Raw genomic sequence first — 25,452 nt, 5'->3', positions numbered from 1 at the left:
TAGTAAGTTTATTTAAAATAGAGATAGCTTAATGTCAGTAAATATTTGATTATCCCCTCAAAATACATGGAGCCATAATTAAATTTTATATTGAGATGATTTTTTCTTGCTGTTTTGACAGGGTTTTCCCATAGGTATAAGATATCATACATTTTTATGTATTGTAATTCATAACTACAGGGATTTCTGTAACAATGGCATTACATTTATTTGACCACTCATGTTGAATTTTTAAAATGTTGTGGGTCCTTTGGGGAGAGAATCTGGATGAGTTGGCACAAAGTGAAAGGACAAAATGTAATCTCAAGCAGAAGATGGATTCCATAATGCCTGCGTGCTAGCTCTAAGATGTTTAATTGTGGGGTCATAGACTGGCCTTCACATTGCTAACGTGTGCTACCAAGTCAGCTGATGGTTTCCCAAGACCCTTTCTGGGCTGATCAAAGGGAAGGGAACTAATATAACTTGACTCCAGGATGATGGAGCTAAGGGTTCGTTCACAGATTACATGGCCTTTTAATTCAAAGGTATATATGTATATACATACAATGTATATCAGATATATTTAACACATATATGTATATATGTTAGATATACATATATATACACATATGTATGTGTATATATATGTTAAATTGAGTGTGACCGGGAGGAGATTTATTGGTTTTAAAGCCCCCTAAATGTTTACAATGAAATTAAATCATAATTTTGTAAGGACTGGTTGACAAGCCCTGGTTGACAGCAATATATACACACATATGCATGTATTTATATATACATATCTACAAACATACACACACATATGAAACACTTAAGGTAAAATTTCCAAAAAAAAAATAAAAGACAAAGCAAGGCCAGGCTTCAGCTACAGGGTGGGTCCTCTGGGGAGCTGACCTTGCCTCTCTCCCTTCAACAATATTTAAAAGGACAGTGGGAGTTGCAGGGGGATTATATTTATGTTTAATGAGTATAAATGATATGAACATCTATTTGAGGAACCAGAAAATTTTGTTTCGGTGTGCAGTTCTACTTACTTCACGTCCCTGTTTTCAATGACACATCGATAGGCTTAGTCAACTTGACGGAGGCATCCGAGAGCCACAGCTTTGATAGCTAGATTGCAGTCTGACCAGGAAAGTCTATGAAAATTATTTACTTAAGAATTTATTCATTTTTTACCTCTTAAATGCCCAAAGAGGTATTGATAAAAGGAAATTATGCACCTATAAAAACATGCTGTGTAATAATACTACTACCTGGCTTGACTTTGACATTGGAATCTCAGGCTTCACAATTTCCAATCTATTGTGAATGTCTTGAGTGTCATAGAACTGCTGAATTAAAATAACACACAATGGGTTTAAAGGCCTGTACATATTAAGGCTAACAAAAGATACCACCTTCAGTAAAAGTTCAGTGGCTATCCTTGTTTGTCTGATGGCAAAGACATTGAAGATTCTGCGATTTATTTTACATAGAAGGGTGAAAAATAGCATCATATTCATTTGTTATGGGAAAAAATGAACTGTCCTTTAGTTTTATTTCTCTGAGAAAAAGAATACATGTTCTAGATTTTTTAATTTAAAATCTCATTAACTCTTAGATTCACGGTAGGATTTTTGATCTTTGAGGAGAAATTTTCTTAGTATGTGTTGGTTTTTTGAGGCAAAAAATAGATTTAAAAACAATATTACCAATGGATCTTGCTACTTAATAAATTCAAAACCTCAGCAGAAATAGTTGAACAATTCATCATTCAGAATAACTTCAATTATTTTCCTTCATCAACTTGATACCTCTGGCTTTTGTTCTGTTTCCATTTGTTGTTACTTTATAATTTTAGCACTTTTAAAATGGCACTTTCCCTCACTTACCAACCTCTTGTCTTGATGGAGACTGAAATGTAACTAAATATCTATAATTATAATTTAGGACAAGTCTTCCCTGGGATTCTTGAAGAGTTTATTCTGCTTTTCTTGCCCTCCATATTAAAATCACCACTTTTGTTTAGAACTCATTATCGTAATTCCAGGTGTTTCATTATTATTGTTTTCTGTTATTGTTATTATTAGAAACTCTAGTGCAAAGAAGGCCTTGGCTAGTTTGCTGTGAATTTTATATTTATCAGAGCTATAAATGCCATAAGGGTCCACAGGAAAATTAACTTCTTTCATTTGAAATAAAGACCTAAATTTACATGACAATGTGGGTTGTAAAATGAAATATAAATTTTAGTTAATAATGACAGAAGTAGTTAAACATGGCATGAAAAGCACAGCCTGGGGACTTCAGTGCATCCAAATGTGACTGGTATTTTTGTTTCTCAAATTTTAACAGAGAAATGTAAGTTCTAAATCTTGATCATTAAAATCTCCCCTCCCCGCCACCAATTCATCAATCTCATTTTGCTCTTTGCATACTAATCACATAATTAGATCATTGCCCTCGGTGTTCATCTGAGGAAGAATGGAAAGTATGGAGTTGGTGCAATTTCAGTATTAGATCACCTTAGACCACCTAAACTTTAAATGAAGTAACAATATTTTTAAATGCTAAATGGTTGTCTTAGTTGTTGTAACTGTCAAGTCTAGAGCCCAGACTTTCACATTGATTTAATACATTTTGCAATCGAGAAACATTGAGAAAAAACTCAATGTTAGCTAAATAACTTGTGTTATTGACTCTGGGGAAATTATTTGTGTAAGGAGCTTCAAGAAATAATTTCTTTCATATGATACTTTAAAATTTATCCACATTTTGCTAAGCATGCTGCTTAATTAAAAGAGAACTGGGAATCAAGGTAAGAAGAGAATTGGCAGTAGAATAGGAAAAGCTGCATCTTTTCCAAAAACTAGAATAAGGTTTCTTTGAGTTAAACAGTAGCATAACATCAAAAAAACTGCAATCATTCCATCTAAGGTTTGTGCCCTCACGTCCAAAGGTAAGTGTATTTTTTTAGAATTTTCTTTTCAGAAACTGATACGACAGTGTGCTAAGTGTGGCAGATGAGAACCATACCTGTAAGGGTAAATGAATTATAACTCTGTAGTGATGGTAAAACCGTGTCTTAAACTCAAGACTTTTTCCTGATGACCCTGACATTAGTATGCTACCTGACCGAACTGTATACAAGTAACTTAGGAAAATGTAATTAGTTTCATTAAGAAATAGATTTCATGTAAAAAGCACAGGTAGATTGCATAGATGATCTCTGATATAATTCTAGCTAAACTTAAATTACTCAAATTGCTGCACACGCTGAAGTACTTTGGTGCGTTATTATTTTCTGATATGATTTTTGGAAGGATCACTTTGAAAGAAATATATATCCTTAAGCAAATGAAACTCCATGTGACTAACAGTCAATCAAATATTTATTGAGCACCTACTATGCATAATTAGATATCATGAGAGGTGCTGGACCATCTTAGATGGTTGTGTTAGCAACCATCTTAGTTGCTAACACAAAATCATGGAATAATCAAATAAATTACAAAATGGCTTCCTCTACATCACAGTGTCAAAGGCTGATGCTTTCTCATAACTGTCATCAGTTTCCCATAATTTTACCATAACCTACACCCAGAGACAGGATGCAAAACATGAAAGTTTAAAGGATGCATGTAATTTAAATGTTCTCTTTAAAAGTGAGTAACTGTGCTTTTGATTTCCTAAAGGCAAACTGGTTTCACTTTATAAAAGTCTGAGGATTAAGTAATAAAATGTCCAATATGAATCCATTGCTTTGTTTCCAACTAAATAGCCACCTTTTCTTAGTATTCGTTTATTTTAAAAATTATTTTGGGGGAGCTTCAGTTAACTAAGTAATTTATATCATATATATTAAATGTTATATCATAAAACTAGGAAGTTTTTAGTAAGGAATTAAGCCAAATTTGACTAGGTACATGTTTATAAATAAGATTTCTGCTATCTTTGAAAATGCTCTGAAGGTCTGTGGTATTAAATTTTTTTGTTAAAAGGAATGGATATTATCTGGTTTATTTCAGAATTTTAAAATATGTTTAAACAGTTCTACTTTTTAAAACAAAATGTTAGACTCAGATATATTAATCAACAACTAATAAAGAGGTAAGTATATTCTTTTAAAATTACAGAAATAATCCTCTCTAAACTTTACTACCATTGTATCAGATATGAATAAGACAAACTTTAATTGAAATAAACTTTATTCAAAAGAAAACTTACAGTTTATAAACATCCAAAGTGTCTTTAGCATATATAATTTTAGGGTTTTTACTTGTCTTAATTTTGCTGAGCCAATCAAGTATTCTCAGAACACCCCAAAATTTAGCTAAATATTTGTTTATTTTTAGGAACTCTCAGAAAACGAAGTGGTTGGATCTTATTTCTCTGTGAAGTCTTTCTTTTGGAGGGTAATGTCTAAATCCTTTATATTAATGTTCTTGACTTTTGGTTCTGAATAGTTATTTTGAGAGTTAAATGTGAATTAAGAAATTCCCTTTTTAAAATAGGTTCTCAGAGAGATGTATTCATTTGTCTTCTTTATTAACTCTGAATTTAGGTGACTCATTCTTCATTTGTAAAAACTAAGAACTTCATATATTTAACATATTGCTTTGAAGTCAGTTCCTTGTGGGCCCAAATTTATCCCAGATTCTTAACAATTAGAGGCCCACAGATCTTTCAGGAATATGATGACACTGTCTAGAGGGTCCATAAAGGTTCTTTTTCCCTTCTTGTAAAATCTGTTCCATCTATCTGGGAAAAATTTACTTCTATTACGGTGATCTTGTACTATATACATACTAGATAGTGTTTTTTCTTTGAAAAAAAAAATCCTATGAATTAGAAAACAGCAACTCTGCTTTTGCTTTGAATAAAAAAAAAAAAGAAAGAAAATTCCACAGAGAACTTGTTTTCAATGCCATTGCAATTTAATGTTATTTACGCTTTCATGACTTAAACAAAATGAGCTCTGTCATCCTTTTCCTCTGCTTTAATTCTGCATTGTGCGAGGTGTGACTTATTACTAATGCACTCACTGCTTTGCCTTCAAAAGTTTCCCTCTTTCTTTGAATGTTCACACTTGGCACATGATTACCTAGCAATAGATACTGCAATGAAAATGCTACACTCATAGAACTTTGCCATTTTCTTTTCTTGGCTCTTAAGCTGCTCATGACTGAAAACTACATTTCTCCTTTTAGAATTTTAAGATTGTTGTAGCGTCTCATAAGCAGACTGGCAGGTACTAGATTAAGTCATGCATCGACTTGACCAGTGAGCAAGTAAACCCACATCTCTTTATCTTCTGCCTCCTCCACACACATTTTTTTTTTTTTTTGCAGTCTTGTGTTTGTGTGAGCTCATTTTAATTATTATAGCCTCTTCATTTCCTTTCAGTCTACTGATGGCTGCCATCACTGATGTTATTCTGTATTGTTGATAAAATAGTATTTCCTCTTATATGTTCATGCATTATCCATGAACACACAGAGTGACTGCTTTAGAATTGTTCCATTACTTTAAATGGAAAATGGCTTTTGGGAAAATTTTTTCTCTGTTTTCTTAAGACCCACAATTACGGTGAATTCATATGCCAACAAAGCAGAATTCAGGGGTGTTGTGTGTTGTGTTTGTTCTTCATGCAACAAATATGCAGCATGATCATTTTGAAGACTTGCCACCAGGACCAACTCCATAAACACTACTGTTCAAGGATTTTCCTTTCAAATGATTTTTTCAGCATCTTCTTTTCACTTTCTACTTCCAAATTAGTCTTCCACTTATCAGTACTTCCCATTTGGTTGTATCCATCCTTAAATATTCTTTACTAACCTTTCTCAATCTCTTAAACTGTCTTATTTTAGAATATCAAATACGCACATTTAAAAGATAGCTTTTTTTGTATCTGAAATACAGTGATCTATTGTCTTTCTTCTGAGCATATATTGAGTGACAAACAAATGGAGTCATAAAAGCAGAACCTTTCGGGGTCATTTATTTTAACAATGAGGAAACTAAGGCCCAGAGAAGTGATGCCATTGCCCTGGAGTAGCTAAATGGTATGATCAGGACCAATATTTCTCTTTCTGAATGTCATAGAAATAAATGTTTTGGTGAAGACTTAAGGCACTCGAGTTCCTTTTGGGGTTGATGAATAGAGATGCGATATATAAGTAGAGCTGCCCCTTAGTCTTCATTGACAGCCTTTCAAATTCTTATTGCGTTATGTGACCCTCTCCTCTGCAGCTCCTTAAGCCACCAATGAGTGGATATGTTTCAGGGCTGTGATGTTGCTGTATTTTAGGTTCCATTTTACAAAATCAGAAAATCAGTGACCAAGTCTGCTTTAGATCAGTGTGATCTTTCATATTCACATTCAAAGGTCACTCTGATAACCAGCCTCATTGACCTTTGCCCCAGCAATGTTTGTATTCTGATGAACTTTTAGAGGAGATGTATATGAAAAGAGGTTTCCCATAATATTTTCAGATATGCAGAACACCTAACAGCTCAGATCAAATCTTACATGAAGAGAGTATGTGCACTTCGTGAATTAAACAGAACGTGATTTGAAAGAAAAGTTTAACAGCTTATTTATAAGGATTAATACATGTGTCCAGGAGACAGTAGCTGAGTTACACTGAGTGCAACTAAACCTGGTGAGAACTTGCTCAGCGAATGTCAGTGCTACTTGCTGTATCTTAATTTTCTTGAGAGCAGAATAAAGGAAAGAAAAGTGATAAAGGGATATTCTAATCTTTCCAAAAGCATGCCATTCATAATTTATCAAAACATGGTATCTTAGGACACAAAACATTAAGCAGTCGTTATGGCAATTATCATGTTTCTCATGAGAGTAATAAAAATATGTGAAGCCAACTGGATTTCTCTAAGTCAGAATTTCATTAAAGACTTTTAACTTCCCATTAAAGGATGGTAATTCAGTGCAGTTCTTTCAAATATTTAGTACAGTTAAGTTTCTTCTCAGTTATCTCCATTGACTAGACATTTAGATTCTGATGACTGAGAGCTAATTGAACAATCCATCTTATGAGAGCATTGTAGTGAATTAAAGAGAGATTTTAATATTGTTTAAATGGAGAAGGCTGGGCTATGCCAAGATACCTCATACAAAAAAAATGGAGAATGGATCGTAATATGAAATGGGTGAAAAGGAGTGCATAGAATACAGAACAATCCAGAGTTATGTGAGAGCACTACCTTATGGTAGGATCAAACAGAAGTATGGTTAAAGGAAGACCCTGCAGACCAAGGAGAAGAGATATTGCCTTTGTAAAACAAGAATGTGATCCTGTGCGGAAGTGCTTACATTCTGAACAACTCAACTGTATATGACATACACCCAAGAAAAGTTCAGGTATTATTTCTATCAATAGGTATGAAAGTAAGACCCTCAGGGAAAAAAATTAACTTTTAATTTGAAGTCTCGAAAAATGTCTCTGTAAGTGAAACACAGGACTCATTGTTTCTTTACCATACCATTGGTAGAAACCTATAGATTACTTCAGCAAACCAACAAGGTTACAAGTTATATGGTGCTTTTCTATTAGTATATATTTTGAGCAAATATAGTGAAAGCTTAAGAGCTTTTTTTTGGCCACAGTTAAGTTTAGAGACGGTAGTTAGAACATCTGAAGTAAACATAAATACCTTCCTGACAACGTAAATTGTATCAAGAAGCAGTAGAAATAGGAAAGAAAGTTTACAGATAAAAACCTGGAGAATTTCTCTAAGGATTATAGCGCCAGTGAATCATCTTCTAAGAAAAAAAGGGATCGAAGCTTTATTATTAGATGAGACACTTCAAACTAGGCTGGACAAAGCACTGGGAGGGTTTTCTGTAAAGGCAATCCTGCTTTGAGCGGATGGATGGGCTGTAGAACAAATCTACTTGTTGGACTTATCATCCAGGTGCAATTCACTGGAATAAACTCAGCAGGAAAAGGGAAAGATAGAACATGCCTGTGCCTGGGATTGAGCTAATAATTGCTCCACGCTCCAAGCTTTGCAGCACAAAACAGTCATTCCAGGCTGTCATTATCTCTTCTTTGTAGTGTCTGTGGATCATTTGATTAAATAAAAGCATGTGCACCTCTGTGCTGAAGATAGAGGAAAGGGCTGCCTCCACACACAGCCATTGTAAAGACACAAGCAATGTCTTTCACTCCAGTTTCATAGTGTCTAGGTCTCATTTGGAAGGATTAGGTTGTACACAGGTTAAAAAAAAAAAAAAATCCAAGATAACAAAAGCCAAGGATTATTTGCACACAACAGGGAGAAGATTGGTATGACTGAGTGTTCCTTTAGCCACACGTTAAGTCTAAACAGACTTTTTTGGTTTTGTTGTCTGTTTTAATCAGGATCTAGAATAATAGGAATTTATCATTAGTCATCCAGTTTTTAAGAAATGCAATTAGTAAACTTCATTAACGAGAACTGGAACGTAGAAGTGTTCTTAATTTGTATGAAAGATTCTACAACTTCACCTTTTTAATGAGACTACAGTTTGTTATGGAGTACAGTTAACGCTCATATGTTTTGCTTAACAATACATGCTAGAGTTACTACCACTCGAAAACTTTTTCTTCCTTTAAGCCCTTGATTAGCCTTTCTTAATAATCTATACCCAGGGATATATTTCATCTAAACATAAATCAAAGTATTTCAACAAATCCTGTACAAATTAAATGCATTTTTGGGATTGAACTTCTTAGGCTCTGTCCACAAACTGAGATGTAGTGGGGAAAATCATCAGTTAGTTATCAGCAATTCCAGATTCAAACCTCAGACTTGCCAATCTCTAGCCATTTGGTGTTAAGTAGGGTATTTATCTTCTCTGTGCCTCAGTTTCTGTACCTTAAAAATACTTGTCATGAAAAACACTAGATTATGAAAACTCCAGCACATAATAGCTGCTCAATACATGTTTACTTCTTTGTGTGATCTAACCCATTTTTCAGACTGGCCTAATTCAGTCCTCCTTGTTGATATTAGTAAAGCTGATGACTCTCATAATTCTGTTGTTTGGAAACTTTGTCTAGCTGCTCTAGAAGTGTTTTAATACAGACTTTTAGCTCCACCATGATAATTTCCTTGCATTGTTTCCTGTTCATCTGTATCTTTTCTATCCATCTCTTGCTGCTCTTGGTCTTAGTAGTGAAGGGAACTTAGGGTTGTTGTTTTAGTAGCAAAGGCAACAAAGATAAGTATTGTGTGGGGCAAAATTTCTCTGTTACTTTAGAAATATCTCTTTCAAAGTTGCAAAAGATTCACATGTGGGATGCAGTTGACATGATTATAGTTATTGCCTGTCCATGCAACATTTATTCTTCTGGAGCCTTATCACTTTTTTGACATTGGAAACAGTCTCCAAAAATCTTGGAGCAACAGACTTGGGAAAATGATTCTTTCCATGATTTCTCTTGCTCTGTTTCTTTTCTCTGCTACACCTACTAATAAAAACCTGAAACCACTCAAACAGGATCCATCACCATATAATCTCTGTACTTTATTTTCTTGACCACTGCAGCATTATGTTACTAAAGAAGAGGGTGGAAGCTATCGTGGCATTGGCATTTGTCTTCATTGTGCTAGGAGACATTTTCTGACAGTGACTTGAGAAGCAAATACATATTTTTTTCAAATATTTTTTAAAGAGTGATGCTAAACTCTGATTGACATGAGGTGTTGATAGTTGCCCAAAGATTTCCCATACAGCTCTGATCATTCATTTCCATCCAGACATGCGGCAGGACTGCTTTTCCTGTCCTGGGCTTCTGCAGAGCAGAGCTTCAGAATGCTCATTACCAAAATGCACAAGTAAGTTCCACCAGTTTGCTTATGTTTTCTGAGCTTGCATGAGCTGTGAACTCTCATGGCTGACTTACTCTTCTGAAAACCATTCCCTATCCTAACGTCTTTTATGTATACGAAAAGGGATTGAAATCTTGAATTCGTTTTCAAGGAATAATGTACATAAACTAATATTCTGTTTAAAATGCCAGCTCACTAATTCTAAAATCTTACTAAAGATACATGTCTTTGACTAATTACCTGAGACTTTGAAATTTATATTATTACCTGGTATCGTGATATTCTTTATTAAATCTGAACTTGGATGAATATTCCTTATGAGAGTGGATCTCAAACTTCAATGTGCATGAGAACCACATGGGGCACATGTTGGAGAAACACGTGCATCTCTGCCCACAAGAACTGAATATCCTGGAGGATCAGGCCTGGCGATTTCAACAAATTGCCCATTAAAACTGGGGAATTCCTGCTTTAAAAGTTCAAAGAGTGCTTCTTCCTTTTGTGGAGTTGGCTCTTTGCTTCGAAGCTGGGTTGCTTTTCCTTTTTATTCTTCCCTTCTTTTTTCTTTCCCTCCTGTTTCAACAAGGACATAGTTGAAAACATTACCTTAGATGACTAAGTACCAACTGTAATATGTTAATTTTATTGAGGGATTTCTTGGATGTATTTAACACTCCTTGCCCTTTAGGTGCTCAATAAGTAATTTTTGGTTGACCGATTATCAATTATTCAGTTAATTGTTTAGATACATCCTATTAGAAAAATCATTAACAAAGGAAATAATAAATTAAACAAACCACATAATTTTTCAATGGCCTCCTATTTCTCTCTTTAAATGTTCCAAATATCCAGGCCAATGTGCTTTCCTCATCAGTAAATTAGGAAGCAGAACTAAAGAAGGACTTTAATTAGCATATATAGTATCCATGCCAGAGAGTGGATGATGTCTACAATTATAGTAATTAATACTAGTTATTAGAACATAGGAGAAGACCAGTGTGCATGCACCTTAGAACTTTTAAAGCAGGGGCGGGGGCTGGTGGTCTCATACTTGAGTACGCATCAGAGCCCTCTCCAGGGAGGGCTGGTTAAACCAGAGCAGTGGGCCCCGCATCCAGAGCTGATGATTCCGTTGGTCTGGGATGGGGCTAAAGAATCTGAATTTCTAACAAGTTCCTTGGGTGACACTGACGCCACTGCTCTGTGGACCGTACTTGGAGAACTTTGCTATACAGAGGAAGGACACTTTAACCAGAACAGCAAGTTACTCAGAAGCTATGTTGGGGAGCATTAACGCTAGTGCTTTTCAAAGTTTGTTTGTTTTAGTTGTGGAATTCTACTTGTTCCCCAATGAGTTCCCCAAAACTTTGATTTAAAAAGTAAGTTTAGTAATAGCTGTCTTAAGGGGATTAAATCTTCTTTGTTTATGGTATATACTTTTTTTCCATTCAGACCCCCAACACACCCCCCTGACCAACCCCCTCACACACACTCAGAGCAGTGCTCTTAGTACATGGGGGCCTGGTGTACTGTCTGGAAACTGTAGATAAGAAAACTGAGGCCCAGAGAGGGAGCAGTGTGCCCAAGTCACATAGTCAGAAATTGCTAGAAAGATGCAAGGAGACATTTATGCTAAGCCCTTGTCTTTTCTCCTGTTGGTAGCCTAAGTTTTATATCTTCCCCCTTTACCTTATAATTTTATTTCAAGTTCCTATTCTTCACACTCAGACTAAATATTTTTCTGTTTCGTGACTATGTAGCTGGTCAAATCACAGCTGAATTATGAAGTCTCTTTTTAGAAGAGTACCATTTTAACAAAAATAGATTGAAAAAACATCACTTTAAAAAATGATATTTGGTTGGTACATTTTTAGAACCCAACCTTTGTTTTCCTTTTAGCCTTTTATACAGGTCACCTTAATTTCCACAATCACTAGCCCTGTTTTTGTTAAGAAATATTCTCCCCTCCTCCACCCCCCACCTCTTAGCTTCCCAAGTCGCTTTGGGAATGTTCCTCCAGGTTATAGAAAAGCATTTGGTAACAACTAGTGGCACTAGGTAAAGCCTCCATTAAGTTCATTCTGTTTCTGTGAAAGCACGAAGGATCCCATGGAAAGCATTCCTTCTCATCTTAAAAGTAAAATTCTTGTTCTCATGTGAAAAATGGGAGGAGGAGTGAACAAGTAAGGGTTTCAGACATGGGACCATTCAAGAACCTAACTCGGCATTGCTAACCGAAGTTGCTGTGTAACCTAGATTGTACCCAACTGTTATTTGATGAGTGCAGTGTATGACTGGTGCTGCTAGAGTGTGTAGGAAATGTCATTAAGTATATCCATCTGCAAGCTGGAATGTTGTAAGTATGAATATATGTGCTCATATGACAGAGAAGTAGAAGGTGATGTCATGTATTAGCTATGTAGGAAAATGTAGACCGGAATGTCATTTCAAATATAAGCAACTCACCTAACTGAAGAGTACCCTTTAGCAACATTATACTTAAATCATGACTACTTTGAAGCCTCGGGGAGAGTCTCTGCCCTAAAGACCAATATTGGAAGAAGCTCAGGAATAAAGGTCAGAAATACTGGGTTCTGGTCCCATATCCATCATCTATTAGCCCAGCCACTTGGAGCCTCAAATTCCTCATCAGTAAAATGGAAATAGCAGAACTTGCCTTCCTACTTCATAGGGTTTTAGTGGAAACCAAATTCTGTAATGTATATATAGGCACTTTCAAAGTCTAAAGCTCTATATAAATGGGTAGTTTTTAACTCCTTAGTCTTCCCTAAGATAATTATTTCTTCTTACTTGCCAAAAATTTGTTTTCCTTCTTTGCCATTCATACCCCTTAACAAAAGTTTCAGACGCATAGTTGAGAACCTGATTCTCTAGAGTCTGCTGTTGTAGTCTCAAGAGCAGCAGTTGTCAGATAGATAAGATAGGCACTGAAATTGATTGCTGCATTATATAAAGTAAGTAGCATGAAATCTTAGAACCAAAAAAAAAACTTGAAAATTATTTGATGCAATGAATTCTAAACAATTATTTTAATCTGAGAAATCCTTGGCTCAAACAAAATCAATGTGGAAACCCAAAGTATTGATATAAAACAGATGGGAGCAGAGGGGCTTCACTGAAGTGGGGTATGGAGTCCTGTGGAAGTTACAGGTGTTCCCTGTAACCTTGGCTTCTCTTCAGAACACAGGTGACACTGCTCTTGGGCTCACAGAGGTGAGGGATGTGTAGGCATGTGTAGGCAAAGTCCTGCATTGATATTAATAAGGCAGAGCCACCAAGAAGTGGTGTTTAAAATTTACTGATCACCAAGGCAGGGAAATGCAATGTGATTTAGAAGGATTTCCATGGACATGTTCAAATATTAAAAGTATTATCTTTTGAAGAATATAGTTTTCATTTTCCTGAGAAGCATCCTGAAATGCATGACTTTTGATGATAGGTAAAAAATGGCTATGCCATTATTATGGTATGGGGAAAAAGTAAGAATTCAAAGTGGGAGGGGGAGTTATACAAAACAGACTATCACTTTAGTGTGGAAAGAATTAGGCCAAAAGTAGAGCTAATCCATAATTTAGAAGTGGAGTACTCTGAGGTTGAGAGAAACATTGAATTTCTTCATGAAATCACTATAAGTGAAGAAAACGTGCTTGACAACATAAAAAAAAAACAAACAGCAATTTTTATAATACACCTTGGTTCAGAATCCAGATTGAAAAGATCTTTAACATTTTAGCTACTTTCTCTGGCTTGTTTTATATGCTATTTAGTTCAAGAGATTACATGGCATTTTTAGACTTGCTGATTTTTAAAAATTCTGAGTTTGTTCACTGGCTTGAGTACTGTGGCTTAGAATTGAGCAATTAAAAGTTCTAAAAGAAAATGTTCAAATACTAGAGAACTAAATCCAGAAACATACCTGCCAATATAAATCACATATGTCATTTTTAAAATTTGTGATGCAAGTTTCAGGCATAAGCAAGCTATCTTGGGAGGGCATATTGACTTTTCTCTGTTCTGTGGTACCTTAAGTAGTTTTTTAGAGAGCTGAAACTCAGTTATCTCTTACTGCGGCAATAAAAAAGTTTTTTAATTGTCTGAATAGAACTTAAAACTAATCTTAGAACTAAAAACCGCCTGTAAAATCCACTTGTAACACGAAAAAAGATTTTCAAAAACTGTTACTGACAAATGCTAGATGTGTTTATTATGATTTTTCATAATAAAAACTTTGAAGCAGCAGAAAAACTGTTACTAATTAAAAATTACATATCACAGTGTGGATGAGGCCTTTACATTTATATTTATTTATACATATTTAGACAGGCATATTTGACACATATGCAAATATTCTGTAATCTTAAAATATCTACATGTAATTTTAAGAGTTGAAAAAGTAGACTTTATTTTGAGCACACACCTCTTTTACACAACAACCTTAAATTTATGAGATAATTTCATATTTATCAATATTTGTATAATAACTAATAATCTATTAATTGTTTTTATTTTTTAAAATTGTAACTGCCTATTTTTTATTTTTGAAAAACTATAACAACAGAGGAAAGGGTAATGCCAAATGTGGTATTTTGGTTTAAAACACAGTAAGCTAATTCTGTTTTCCTTTGCCACAAGTTTCAGACCCAAAGTTTACGTCTGTCAGACGTACACAGAAAACCACATCTTTGGAGAGGAATAGTCAGCATCACATTGATTGAGGGGCGAGACCTCAAGGCGATGGATTCAAATGGGTTGAGTGACCCCTATGTGAAGTTCCGGCTTGGGCATCAGAAGTACAAGAGCAAGGTGACCTATCTCTTTCGTGTTCCCATCAGTGCTTGGAAGGCAGTGGTTGGTTAATAGCCGTGCTCTGAGACGTGAAAACACTAGACACTTTTTTAATGCTTTACAGAACTACTTTTCAACATCATGTCAGGCAACAGTACTAACAATTGTATTGCATTTCTTACTTTTTGTACTGTGTGACCTTTGGTAAACTATTTCTCTATGTCTCAGTTTCTTCACCTATCACACGGAATAATACTAGGAACTATCTCTTTAAAAAAAAAAAAAGCCGTAGCAAACCTAAGTCAACGCCGGGCACATAACGTGCTCAAAGAATGTTGGCTACTATTATTACTGCATCTAGTACTAGTACAAGTACTACAAATAGCACTATTTGACATGTATGAAAAATATTTGTGCATTACTCTGAACCCTTTTTTCAAACTGACTTGCACCAGTGCAGATTGCAAGGTTTTAAAAATTTATTTAGAAAACAGAGGGCCAAGGTCCTGCTGCCACTACAGCAGTGTGCCATGGCACAAGTTACTTTGCCTCTCCATACCCCCATTTCCCCGTCTGTGAGAATGAGAATTAAAATAATGCCTACCTAATAAAGCTACTGAGAAGATTGAATATATAAGTCATGCATGTAAAGGGCTTAGAATATTGCTTTGCCCATAATAAATACTCAATAAACGGTAGTAGCGGAAGGAAGAGGAAGAGTAGCCGCAGTAGTAAGTATATTATGTAATAACACTTGTATTATTAGTAATAACATATTATATTAAATATTCATATCACTATCATATTATTAACAAAAATAATAATAATTAGTAAAGGTCATAGTAGTCATGGTTATATAGTGATAGTTACATTTATCTGTGTTGTATCCAAATACAGCCTCTTTCATGGTCAGCTTCTATAGCTGGTATCCATTGACAGCTTGGGACAACTGATTACACCCATCTTGTCACAGAGGTGATTTCTTAGCAGGCTGATTGGTTACCTTCTTAAGTGCCCACATCAAAGGGGAAGGCATCACTTCTGACCTATAGGAAATCATATAGGGAAGACAATCCTAAAAAAGAAAACTGAAAGCTTAAGTTCTTTTTTGGCCAAATAAGTAAGACAGACCACTCCCCAAAATACTGAAGGAGTTCATCTGAACCCAATTATGAGACATTTGAATTGTCATACCATCCATCCAGTGTCGTCTTTTTTTTCTGCCATGGGCTTAATAATAACATTTTAAAGAAACTACTGATTCCAAAAATAGGTACCTGTGACCACTTCTATCTTGTCTTTTATCAATTAACATTATTTCCGTGTTCTGGTAGGCTTAAAACATTACTTATTTTTATAGTTCTGCTCTTTAGGTATGAAACATGAAACCCAGCTATGGACATGTGTCTCTCTTTGCTCTTTCTTTCCATGATCTATTGCTGATTAATTTCAGATTATGAACTTTAAAAATTGTGATTCATTTGCATTACCTTTGCACATAACATACTTCATTGCTTTCAAAGCCTTTACATCTGAAGATCTGTCTCTCATACATTAAAAAGAGAAAAGGCCGCTACATGCCCTCCTGCTAAAAAGAAAGAGTAGGGAAACAAATATGAATGTGGTCTAACTCAATGGTGAATGAAATTTTAAAACACATCAGTATGAGTCACTTGATTCATTGTTTCCACCAGGTGTCTTATCTGAATACTTGAAGTTACAAAATTGCATGTCAGATATCTTTCTTATATATGCGACGTGGAGATTATACACACACATGTTCATATTAATTCACAAACATTTTTGGCATAGTGCTTTGGGGAAAGAGATCTGAAGCTCTAATAAAAGACTTGAGTTAGAGTCTAGCTACTAAATCCTAATGACTGTAGGTGGGTCACTTAAACCTCAGGTCTCAGTTTCTCCATGTATAAAATTGGGATGATACATCAGTGCTATAATTTTAAGGTAAAAGTTTGCCTGACCACCCCAAAATTACTTTTTTTTCTTCTTGCTCCCACAGAACTTCATTGTCTGTTTTCTTCATTATTCAGCTCGCAGTTCTTATGTGTGTGGGAAGCGAGGGAAAAAAACTCTGGGAATCCTCATCTTTCTTTATTATAAGATGACAGACTACGAGTTATATCTTTGTGTATTAACTGGTTATGTAAAATAAATGCTAGTATCTGAGTGAGCTATTTCACTTACAGACTCTTTGCCTTTTCTATGTAATTCATATCTGTTATCTGTTACTCAAAATAATGCGAGGGTGCCTGTTGGTTTTCAGGACACATTCTTTTGGGTTCTCTCATACAATATGTAGTAAAGATGCTGAGACCTAATGACTTATTTCCGTCATTTCTAGAAGCTCACATGCTTTTCTAGATAGTACATAAAGTTTGATTTATGTCTCAAGTTAAACTTTTTAAGGCTGATATTGAGGAGACAGTAATGACTTTTTGGTTTTCCAGATTATGCCAAAAACTTTGAATCCTCAGTGGAGGGAACAATTTGATTTTCATCTCTATGAAGAAAGAGGCGGAATCATTGATATCACTGCATGGGACAAAGACGCTGGGAAAAGGGATGACTTTATTGGCAGGTTTGTGCAATTTGGTATTTTTGGATCACCCTAGGCAGGATGAGCTTTGTTGTAAGTCTGGTATTCTAATTGATCTTTACTGTTTTGAAGCAAGGGATCTTATCATGGTAAGGCAGTGCTTGGGTGAACTGAAAAATAGATTTGAAGACTGACCAGTAGGTGGCAGTTTTGACCAGTTGATGGTCAGGCTATCTGAATTTGATATCCAGAAATTTTCTCCAGATGTCAGGAACATTGTGCATAAAAGTTACGGGAGTTGAGAAAGAGGAATCTCATTTGATATAAGATACTTAAAAGGAACAAAGAACATATTCATAGTCTGCAAAGTGATCTGAGATAATATTACTTTTCATAAAGCATATTGTGACCGCAAAATGCATTGTTTCATACAACTACCTGCAAGGTAGAGAATCTTGATAATCTCCTAGGAGTTCATAAATCTCCCAGGAGTTCAAGTTTCAGTGAAGGAAGTGTGTAAGTGAGGCAGATGCAGGTTAATCTGATAATGTGGTGAAGAAAAGAGTATTCTGAAGCTTACATGACATCTCTGCACAAAGACAAGGTAATTTTGAATGACTGCTTGAATTATATGAATTTTTTTCTTACTTTAAAGCCTATTTTTATATTTTCAATAGTTACATATGTGTCTTTATAGCAAAACACATTGAAACCTGCCAATACTGAAATAAAACACGGTGTACAGAAGAATTTGTTAGTTTAGAAAATTCTTTCTTCATCATAGTTGACATGATTTCCAAGTCTCTAAACATACAGCCTGAAGAAATGCATACATACTAATAATAATAAAGGGAATTTTACACTAAAAAAGCAAAAATAGGAATCCAACCCAACATATTTGTCTCTTTGGCTTTTGTTATTCTAAGAAATATGTTTTAAACAATGGTTTTCTTCATAGTATTATAAAGTGAGAGGTCAAAGATCAGCTTCAGTTAACCTTTAATATTTTACTTATAAAATGAAATGAGAAAAACACCACTGCAGGCTAATGCTGTATTACATTTCAATCCTTTTTAGAGGAAAAACTTTCACTGCATATTTTTTCCCTCTAGTAAAATACTATTTTCAGTGTTTTCTTAAAGTTCTACCTTGCTCTCTTTGGGATATACCACCGGTTTAAGTGTCAGTATAGATCTGTTAATACACTGAATACATTTTATTATATATATATGTCTGTTTCCGTCTTCCTCAATAAGCTATGAGCTCTTTCAAGTAGATGCTTTCTAGCTATTGCTTGAATAATTAATTCATTTTCATAATTTATAGCAACATTAGCTCTATTTGGTGACCACAAGGAAATCAGAATGGCTGTCATATGTAACTTGCTACCTCAATCTCATTACTTTGTATTCAAACTTGCTTATCATAGTATAATAACAAAGTAATTGATGAAATGTACTAGCTTCTTGTACTTCTGGGTCCACATTACATGAAGTCCTTCTTATCCTTTTTTCCGTTTTTTTTCCATAATGACAGATACCCTTTTACGTATTTTTCTTTCTTTGAAAAGCATCTCCAAATTTGGAAATTATGAAAATTTCTCAGCCCATTTTGTACTGACCTTTCCCTTTTCCTCACTTGATAATATTACAAATTCTTCAAGGGCATGCCTAATTATTTTAAGAAATGTTTGGCAGAGAGGTGGACCTGTTTATCTTACTTCATCTCGTTTCTATGGGTTTTCCCATATTTGGCAAATTTTGAGAGAACAGTGATAAATGGCTGGTGTGAAGATCATAGTGATTGCTCTAGACAGCTGGGGGAGCTGAGAAGGTCTTATGAAGTTTGGAAAAAGAGAAGAAATCCATTTTTGGAGCTTCTGGATTGGTGAACACGTGCAGGTGCTGGGGGAGTGCTGTGCCCTGAGAGCGCATGGAAGCTCCACACCCCTTACACATGCCTTACCCTGTGCATTTCTTCCATCCAGCCATTCCTGGGTTATATCCCTTCATAATAAACTAGTCATCTAGTTGGAAGTGTATCCTCCCTTCTTACTTTTTTAGCTGTTGGAGGTGTTTACCACCTGCATGTAGTTTCTGGCTTGGGCTTTGCCTGTGTTGTTGGATGAGTTCTTTATGCCCGCGACTATTACACAGGACAATCTTGCAAGCAGGATCAAGAAGCCCTGGGCTCCAGCACCCTCAGTGCTTTGATGGGCAAATCTGTGTGCTCTGCTTCCCAGTATCTTGGTTGGATTAAAACTGGCTTGGATGGTGAGTCCAAATACTACCACTAAAGAATTATAGGGATTTCTAAACCTCTCATTTATTTTGAATGACTTACTTTTATTTCCAGTTACTTTTTTTCTAAATATAATAAAAAACTTATCTGGGGGCTTCCCTGGTGGCACAGTGGTTGAGAATCTGCCTGCCAATGCAGGGGACACGGGTTCGAGCCCTGGTCTGGGAAGATCCCACATGCCGCGGAGCGACTGGGCCCGTGAGCCACAACTACTGAGCCTGCGCGTCTGGAGCCTGTGCCCCGCAACAAGAGAGGCCGCAATAGTGAAAGGCCCGCGCACTGCGATGAAGAGTGGCCCCCGCTTGCCGCAACTAGAGAAAGCCCTCGCACGAAACGAAGACCCAACACAGCCAAAAATAAATAAATAAATAAATAAATAAATAAAATAATCCTTCCCTCTACTTTAAAACAAAACAAAACAAAACAAAACTTATCTGGCATCAGCCTCACTAAAAAACATTTGCATTTGGTCATATGCCAAATATAATTGCCTACGAAAGCAATTTGAGCCAAAAAGTTTTAGAGTAAACAAGAGCACAGGTAGACAAGAAGACTCCTAGGACAGCTTTTGAGTATCAGTTTAAACCATTTTACACAGTAAAGGGATTTATTGTTGAATTTTGAGATAAGCAAAGTGGACAATACAAAATTGTTGTACACTCTGCTAATTTAACAAAGATGCCTGTTGCAGAAAAAGGAAATGACCCTGGCAAATATCATCATTTCCAATCTACTTGATGGCCAGATAGCAGCAGAAACTCTTGGTATCTGACTTTATACTTACTAAATTGTACTTTACACACATCCTGCCACTGAAAAACAATATATTATTAGATCTAAGTGGTGGGCAAGAGAGCTGTATGTGTTTATGTCAAGGTTGTGTGGTAACAGTAGAAATAATGCAGATTATAATAGAATCCCTTGGTCCTAGAACAGTTTAGAAGAGAATAGTTACCTTCTAATTAAATTTGAGTTCTAAGATTAAAGTAACAGGAGTAAAACTGTCATCAGGGTCTTCTGTATTCTCTTTTTTTTTTGTTCAATTTTTGAATTTTATTTATTTTTTTATACAGCAGGTTCTTATTAGTCATCAATTTTATACACATCAGTGTACACATGTCAGTCCCAATCGCCCAATTCATCACACCACCATCCCCACGCCCCCACCGCTTTACCCCCTTGGTGTCCATACGTTTGTTCTCTACATCTGTGTCTCTATTTCTGCCCTGCAAACTGGTTCATCTGTACCATTTTTCTAGGTTCCACGTATATGTGTTAATATGTGATATTTGTTTTTCTCTTTCTGACTTACTTCACTCTGTATGACAGCCTCCAGATCCATCCACGTCTCTACAAATGACCCAATTTTGTTTCTTTTTATGGCTGAGTAATATTCCATTGTATATATGTACCACAACTTCTTTATCCATTCATCTGTCAATGGACATTTAGGTTGCTTCCATGTCCTGGCTATTGTAAATAGTGCTGCAGGGAACATTGTGGTACATGATTCTTTGAATTATGGTTTTCTCAGGGTATGTGCCCAGTAGTGGGATTGCTCGGTTGTATGGTAGTTCTATTTTTAGTTTTTTAAGGAACCTCCATACTGTTCTCCATAGTGGCTGTATCAATTTACATTCCCACCAACAGTGCAAGAGGGTTGTCTTTTCTCCACACCCTCTCCAGCATTTATTGTTTGTAGATTTTTTGATGATGACCATTCTGACTGGTGTGAGGTGATACTTCATTGTAGTTTTGATTTGCATTTCTCTAATGATTAGTGATGTTGAGCACTCTTTCATGTGTTTGTTGGCAATCTGTATATCTTCTTTGGAGAAATGTCTATTTAGGTCTTCTGCCCATTTTTGGATTGGGTTGTTTGTTTTTTTGATATTGAGCTGCATGAGCTGCTTGTAAATTTTGGAGATTAATCCTTTGTCAGTTGCTTCATTAGCAAATATTTTCTCCCGTTCTGAGGGTTGTCTTTTCATCTTGTTTATGGTTTCCTTTGCTGTGCAAAAGCTTTTAAGTTTCATTTGGTCCTATTTGTTTATTTTTGTTTTTATTTCCATTTCTCTAGGAGGTGGGTCAGAAAGGATCTTGCTGTGATTTATGTCATAGAGTGTTCTGCTTATGTTTTCCTCTAAGGGTTTTATAGTGTCTGTCCTTACATTTAGGTCTTTAATCCATTTTATTTTTGTGTATGGTGTTAGAAAGTGTTCCAGTTTCATTCTTTTACATGTAGCTGTCCTGTTTTCCCAGCACTACTTATTGAAGAGACTGTCTTTTCTCCACTGTATATTCTTGCCTCCTTTATCAAACATAAGGTGACCATATGTGCGTGGGTTTATCTCTGGGCTTTCTGTCCTGTTCCATTGATCTATATTTCTGTTTTTCTGCCAGAACCATACTGTCTTGATTACTGTAGCTTTGTAGTAGAGTCTGAAGTCAGGGAACCTGATTCCTCCAGCTCCGTTTTTCTTTCTCAAGATTGCTTTGGCTATTCGGGGTCTTTCGTGTTTCCATACAAATTGTGAAATTTTTTTGTTCTCGTTCTGTGAAAAATGCAATTGGTAGTTTCATAAGGATTGCATTGAATCTGTAGATTGCTTTGGGTGGTATAGTCATTTTCACAATGTTGATCCTTCCAATCCAAGAACATGGTATATCTCTCCATCTGTTTGTATCATCTTTAATTTCTTTCATCAGTGTCTTATAGTTTTCTGCCTACAGGTCTTTTGTCTCCTTAGGTAGGTTTATTCCTAGGTTATTTTATTCTTTTTGTTGCAGTGGTAAATGGGAGTGTTTCCTTAATTTCTCTTTCAGATTTTTCATCATTAGTGTATAGGAATGAAAGAGATTTCTGGGCATTAATTTTGTATCCTGCTACTCTACCAAATTCATTGATTAGCTCTAGTAGTTTTCTGGTAGAGTCTTTAAGGATTCACTATGCATAGTATCATGTCATCTGCAAACAGTGACAGCTTTACTTCTTCTTTTCTGATTTGGATTCCTTTTATTTCTTTTTCTTCTCTGATTGCTGTGGCTAAAACTTCCAAAACTATGTTGAATAATGGTGGTGAGAGTGGACAACCTTGTCTTATTCCTCATCTTAGAGGAAATGGTTTCAGTTTTTTACCATTGAGAATGATGTTGGCTGTGGGTTTGTCATATATGGCCTTTATTATGTTGAGGTAAGTTACCTCTGTGCCTACTTTCTGGAGGGTTTTCATCATAAATGGGTGTTGAATTTTGTCGAAAGCTTTTTCTGCATCTATTGAGATGATCATATAGTTTTTCTCCTTCAGTTTGTTAATATGGTTTATCACATTGATCGATTTGTGTATACTGAAGAATCCTTGCATTCCTGGGATAAACCCCCCTTGATCATGGTGTATGATCCTTTTAACGTGCTGTTGGATTCTGTTTGCTAGTATTTTGTTGAGGATTTTTCCGTCTATGTTCATCAGTGATATTGGCCTGTAGTTTTCTTTCTTTGTGACATCTTTGTCTGGTTTTGGTATCAGGGTGATGGTGGCCTCGTAGAATGAGTTTGGGAGTGTTCCTCCCTCTGGTATATTTTGGAAGAGTTTGAGAAGGATAGGTGTTAGCTCTTCGCTAAAGGCGTTTGATAGATTTCACCTGTGAAGCCATCTGGTGCTGGGTTTTTGCTTGTTGGAAGATTTTTAATCACAGTCTCAATTTCAGTGCTTGTGATTGGTGTGTTTATAATTTCTATTTCTTCCTGGTTCAGTCTCGAAGGTTGTGCTTTTCTAAGAAGTTGTCCATTTCTTCCAGGTTGTCCATTTTATTGGCATATAGTTGCTTGTAGTAATCTCTCATGATCCTTTGTATTTCTGCAGTGTCAGTTGTTACTTCTCCTTTTTCATTTCTAATTCTATCGATTTGAGTCTTCTCCCTTTTTCTCTTGATGAGTCTGGCTAATGGTTTATCACTTTTGTTTATCTTCTCAAAGAACTAGCTTTTAGTTTTATTGATCTTTGCTATCGTTTCCTTCATTTCTTTTTCATTTATTTCTGATCTGATCTTAATGATTTCTTTTCTTCTGCTAACTTTGGGGTTTTGGTGTTCTTCTTTCTCTAATTGCTTTAGGTGTAAGGTTAGGTTGTTTATGTGAGATGTTTCTTGTTTCTTGAGGTAGGATTGTATTGCTATAAACTTCCCTCTTAGAACTGCTTTTGCTGCATCCCATAGGTTTGGGGGTGGTCGTGTTTTCATTGTCATTTGTTACTAGGAATTTTTAATTTCCTCTTTGATTTCTTCAGTGACCTCTTGGTTATTTAGTAGTGTATTGTTTAGCCTCCATTTTTAAAATTTTTTACAGATTTTTTTCCTGTAATTGATATCTAGTCTCATAGCGTTGTGGTTGGAAAAGATACTTGATATGATTTCAATTTTCTTAAATTTACCAAGGCTTGATTTGTTACTTAAGATCTGATCTATCCTGAAGAATGTTCCATGAGCACTTGAGAAGAAAGTGTATTCTGTTGTTTTTGGATGGAATGTCCTAAAAATATCAATGAAATCCATCTTGTTTAATGTATCATTTAAAGCTTGTGTTTCCTTATTTATTTTCATTTTGGATGATCTGTCCATTGGTAAAAGTGGGGTGTTAAACTCCCCTACTATGATTGTGTTGCTGTTGATTTCCCCTTTTATGGCTGTTAGCATTTGCCTTATGTATTCAGATGCTCCTATGTTGGGTGCATAAATATTTATAATTGTTATATCTTCTTCTTGGATTGATCCCTTGATCATTATATAGTATCCTTCTTTGTCTTTTGTAATATTCTTTATTTTAAAGTCTATTTTGTCTGACATGAGAATTCCTCCTCCAGCTTTCTTTTGATTTCCATTTGCCTGGAATATCTTTTTCCATCTCCTCACTTTCAATCTGTACGTGTCCCTAGATCTGAAGTGGGTCTCTTGTAGACAGCATATGTGCAGGTCTTATTTCTGTATCCATTCAGCCTGTCTGTGTCTTTTCGTTGGAGCATTTAATCCATTTACATTTACGGTAGTTATCGATATGTATGCTCCTATGACCATTTTCTTAATTGTTTTGGGTTTGTTATTGTAGGTCTTTTCCTTCTCTGTGTTTCCTGCCTAGGGAATTTCCTTTAGCATTTGTTGTAAAGCTGGTTTGGTGGTGCTGAATTCTCTTAGCTTTTCCTTGTCTGTGAAGGTTTTTATTTCTCCGTCGAATCTGAATGAGATCCTTGCTGGGTAGAGTATTCTTGGTCGTAGGTTTTTGCCTTTCATCACTTTAAATATGTCCTGCCACTCCCTTCTGGCTTGCAGAGTTTCTGCTGAAAGATCAGCTGTTAACCTTATCGGAGTTCCCTTGTATGTTATTTGTTGTTTTTTCCTTGCTGCTTTTAATATTTTTTCTTTGTATTTAATTTTTGATATTTTGATTAATGTGTGTCTTGGCGTGTTTCTCCTTGGATTTATCCCGTATGGGACTCTCTGTGCTTCCTGGACTTGAATAACTATTTCCTTTCCCATATTAGGGAAGTTTTCAACTATAATCTCTTCAAAGATATTCTCAGTCCCTTTGTTTTTTTCTTCTTCTCCTGGGACCCCTATAATTCAAATGTTGGTGCGTTTAGTGTCCCAGAGGTCTCTGAGACTGTCCTCAATTCTTTTCATCCTTTTTTCTTTATTCTGCTCTGTGGTAGTTATTTCCACTATTTTATCTTCCAGCTCACTTATCCATTCTTCTGCCTCAAGTTATTCTGCTATTGATTCCTTCTAGAGAATTTTTAATTTCATGTATTGTGTTGTGCATCATTGTTTGCTCTTTAGTTCTTCTATGTCCTTGTTAAATGTTTCTTGTATTTTCTCCATTCTTTTTCCAAGATTTTTGGATCATCTTTACTATCATTACTCTGAATTCTTTTTCAGGTAGACTGCCTATTTCCTCTTCATTTGTTTGGTCT

At 35.6% G+C, this 25,452-nt stretch overlaps 1 protein-coding gene across 4 annotated transcripts in view; it reads left to right on the top strand.

The window, feature by feature from the left end:
- Nucleotides 1-25,452, top strand: part of MCTP1 (multiple C2 and transmembrane domain containing 1) — a 550,214-nt gene that overhangs the window by 319,999 nt on the left and 204,763 nt on the right. For 2 of the 4 annotated variants that reach the window (XM_068533874.1, XM_068533867.1), the window contains 2 exons: nucleotides 14,479-14,649; nucleotides 17,100-17,230. In XM_068533874.1, the coding sequence (XP_068389975.1) occupies nucleotides 14,479-14,649; nucleotides 17,100-17,230 (302 nt within the window). Of the gene's footprint in view, nucleotides 1-4,337; nucleotides 4,398-9,753; nucleotides 9,832-14,478; nucleotides 14,650-17,099; nucleotides 17,231-25,452 lie in introns of all 4 variants that reach the window. The other 2 variants (XM_068533851.1, XM_068533860.1) reach the window with 2 other exon arrangements.

The sequence above is a fragment of the Eschrichtius robustus genome, chromosome 2 (assembly GCF_028021215.1).
Source record: "Eschrichtius robustus isolate mEscRob2 chromosome 2, mEscRob2.pri, whole genome shotgun sequence".
Taxonomy (NCBI): Eukaryota; Metazoa; Chordata; class Mammalia; order Artiodactyla; family Eschrichtiidae; genus Eschrichtius; species Eschrichtius robustus.
The sequence above is the reverse complement of the archived record's forward strand: the minus strand, read 5'-3'. Positions and strand labels throughout refer to the sequence as shown.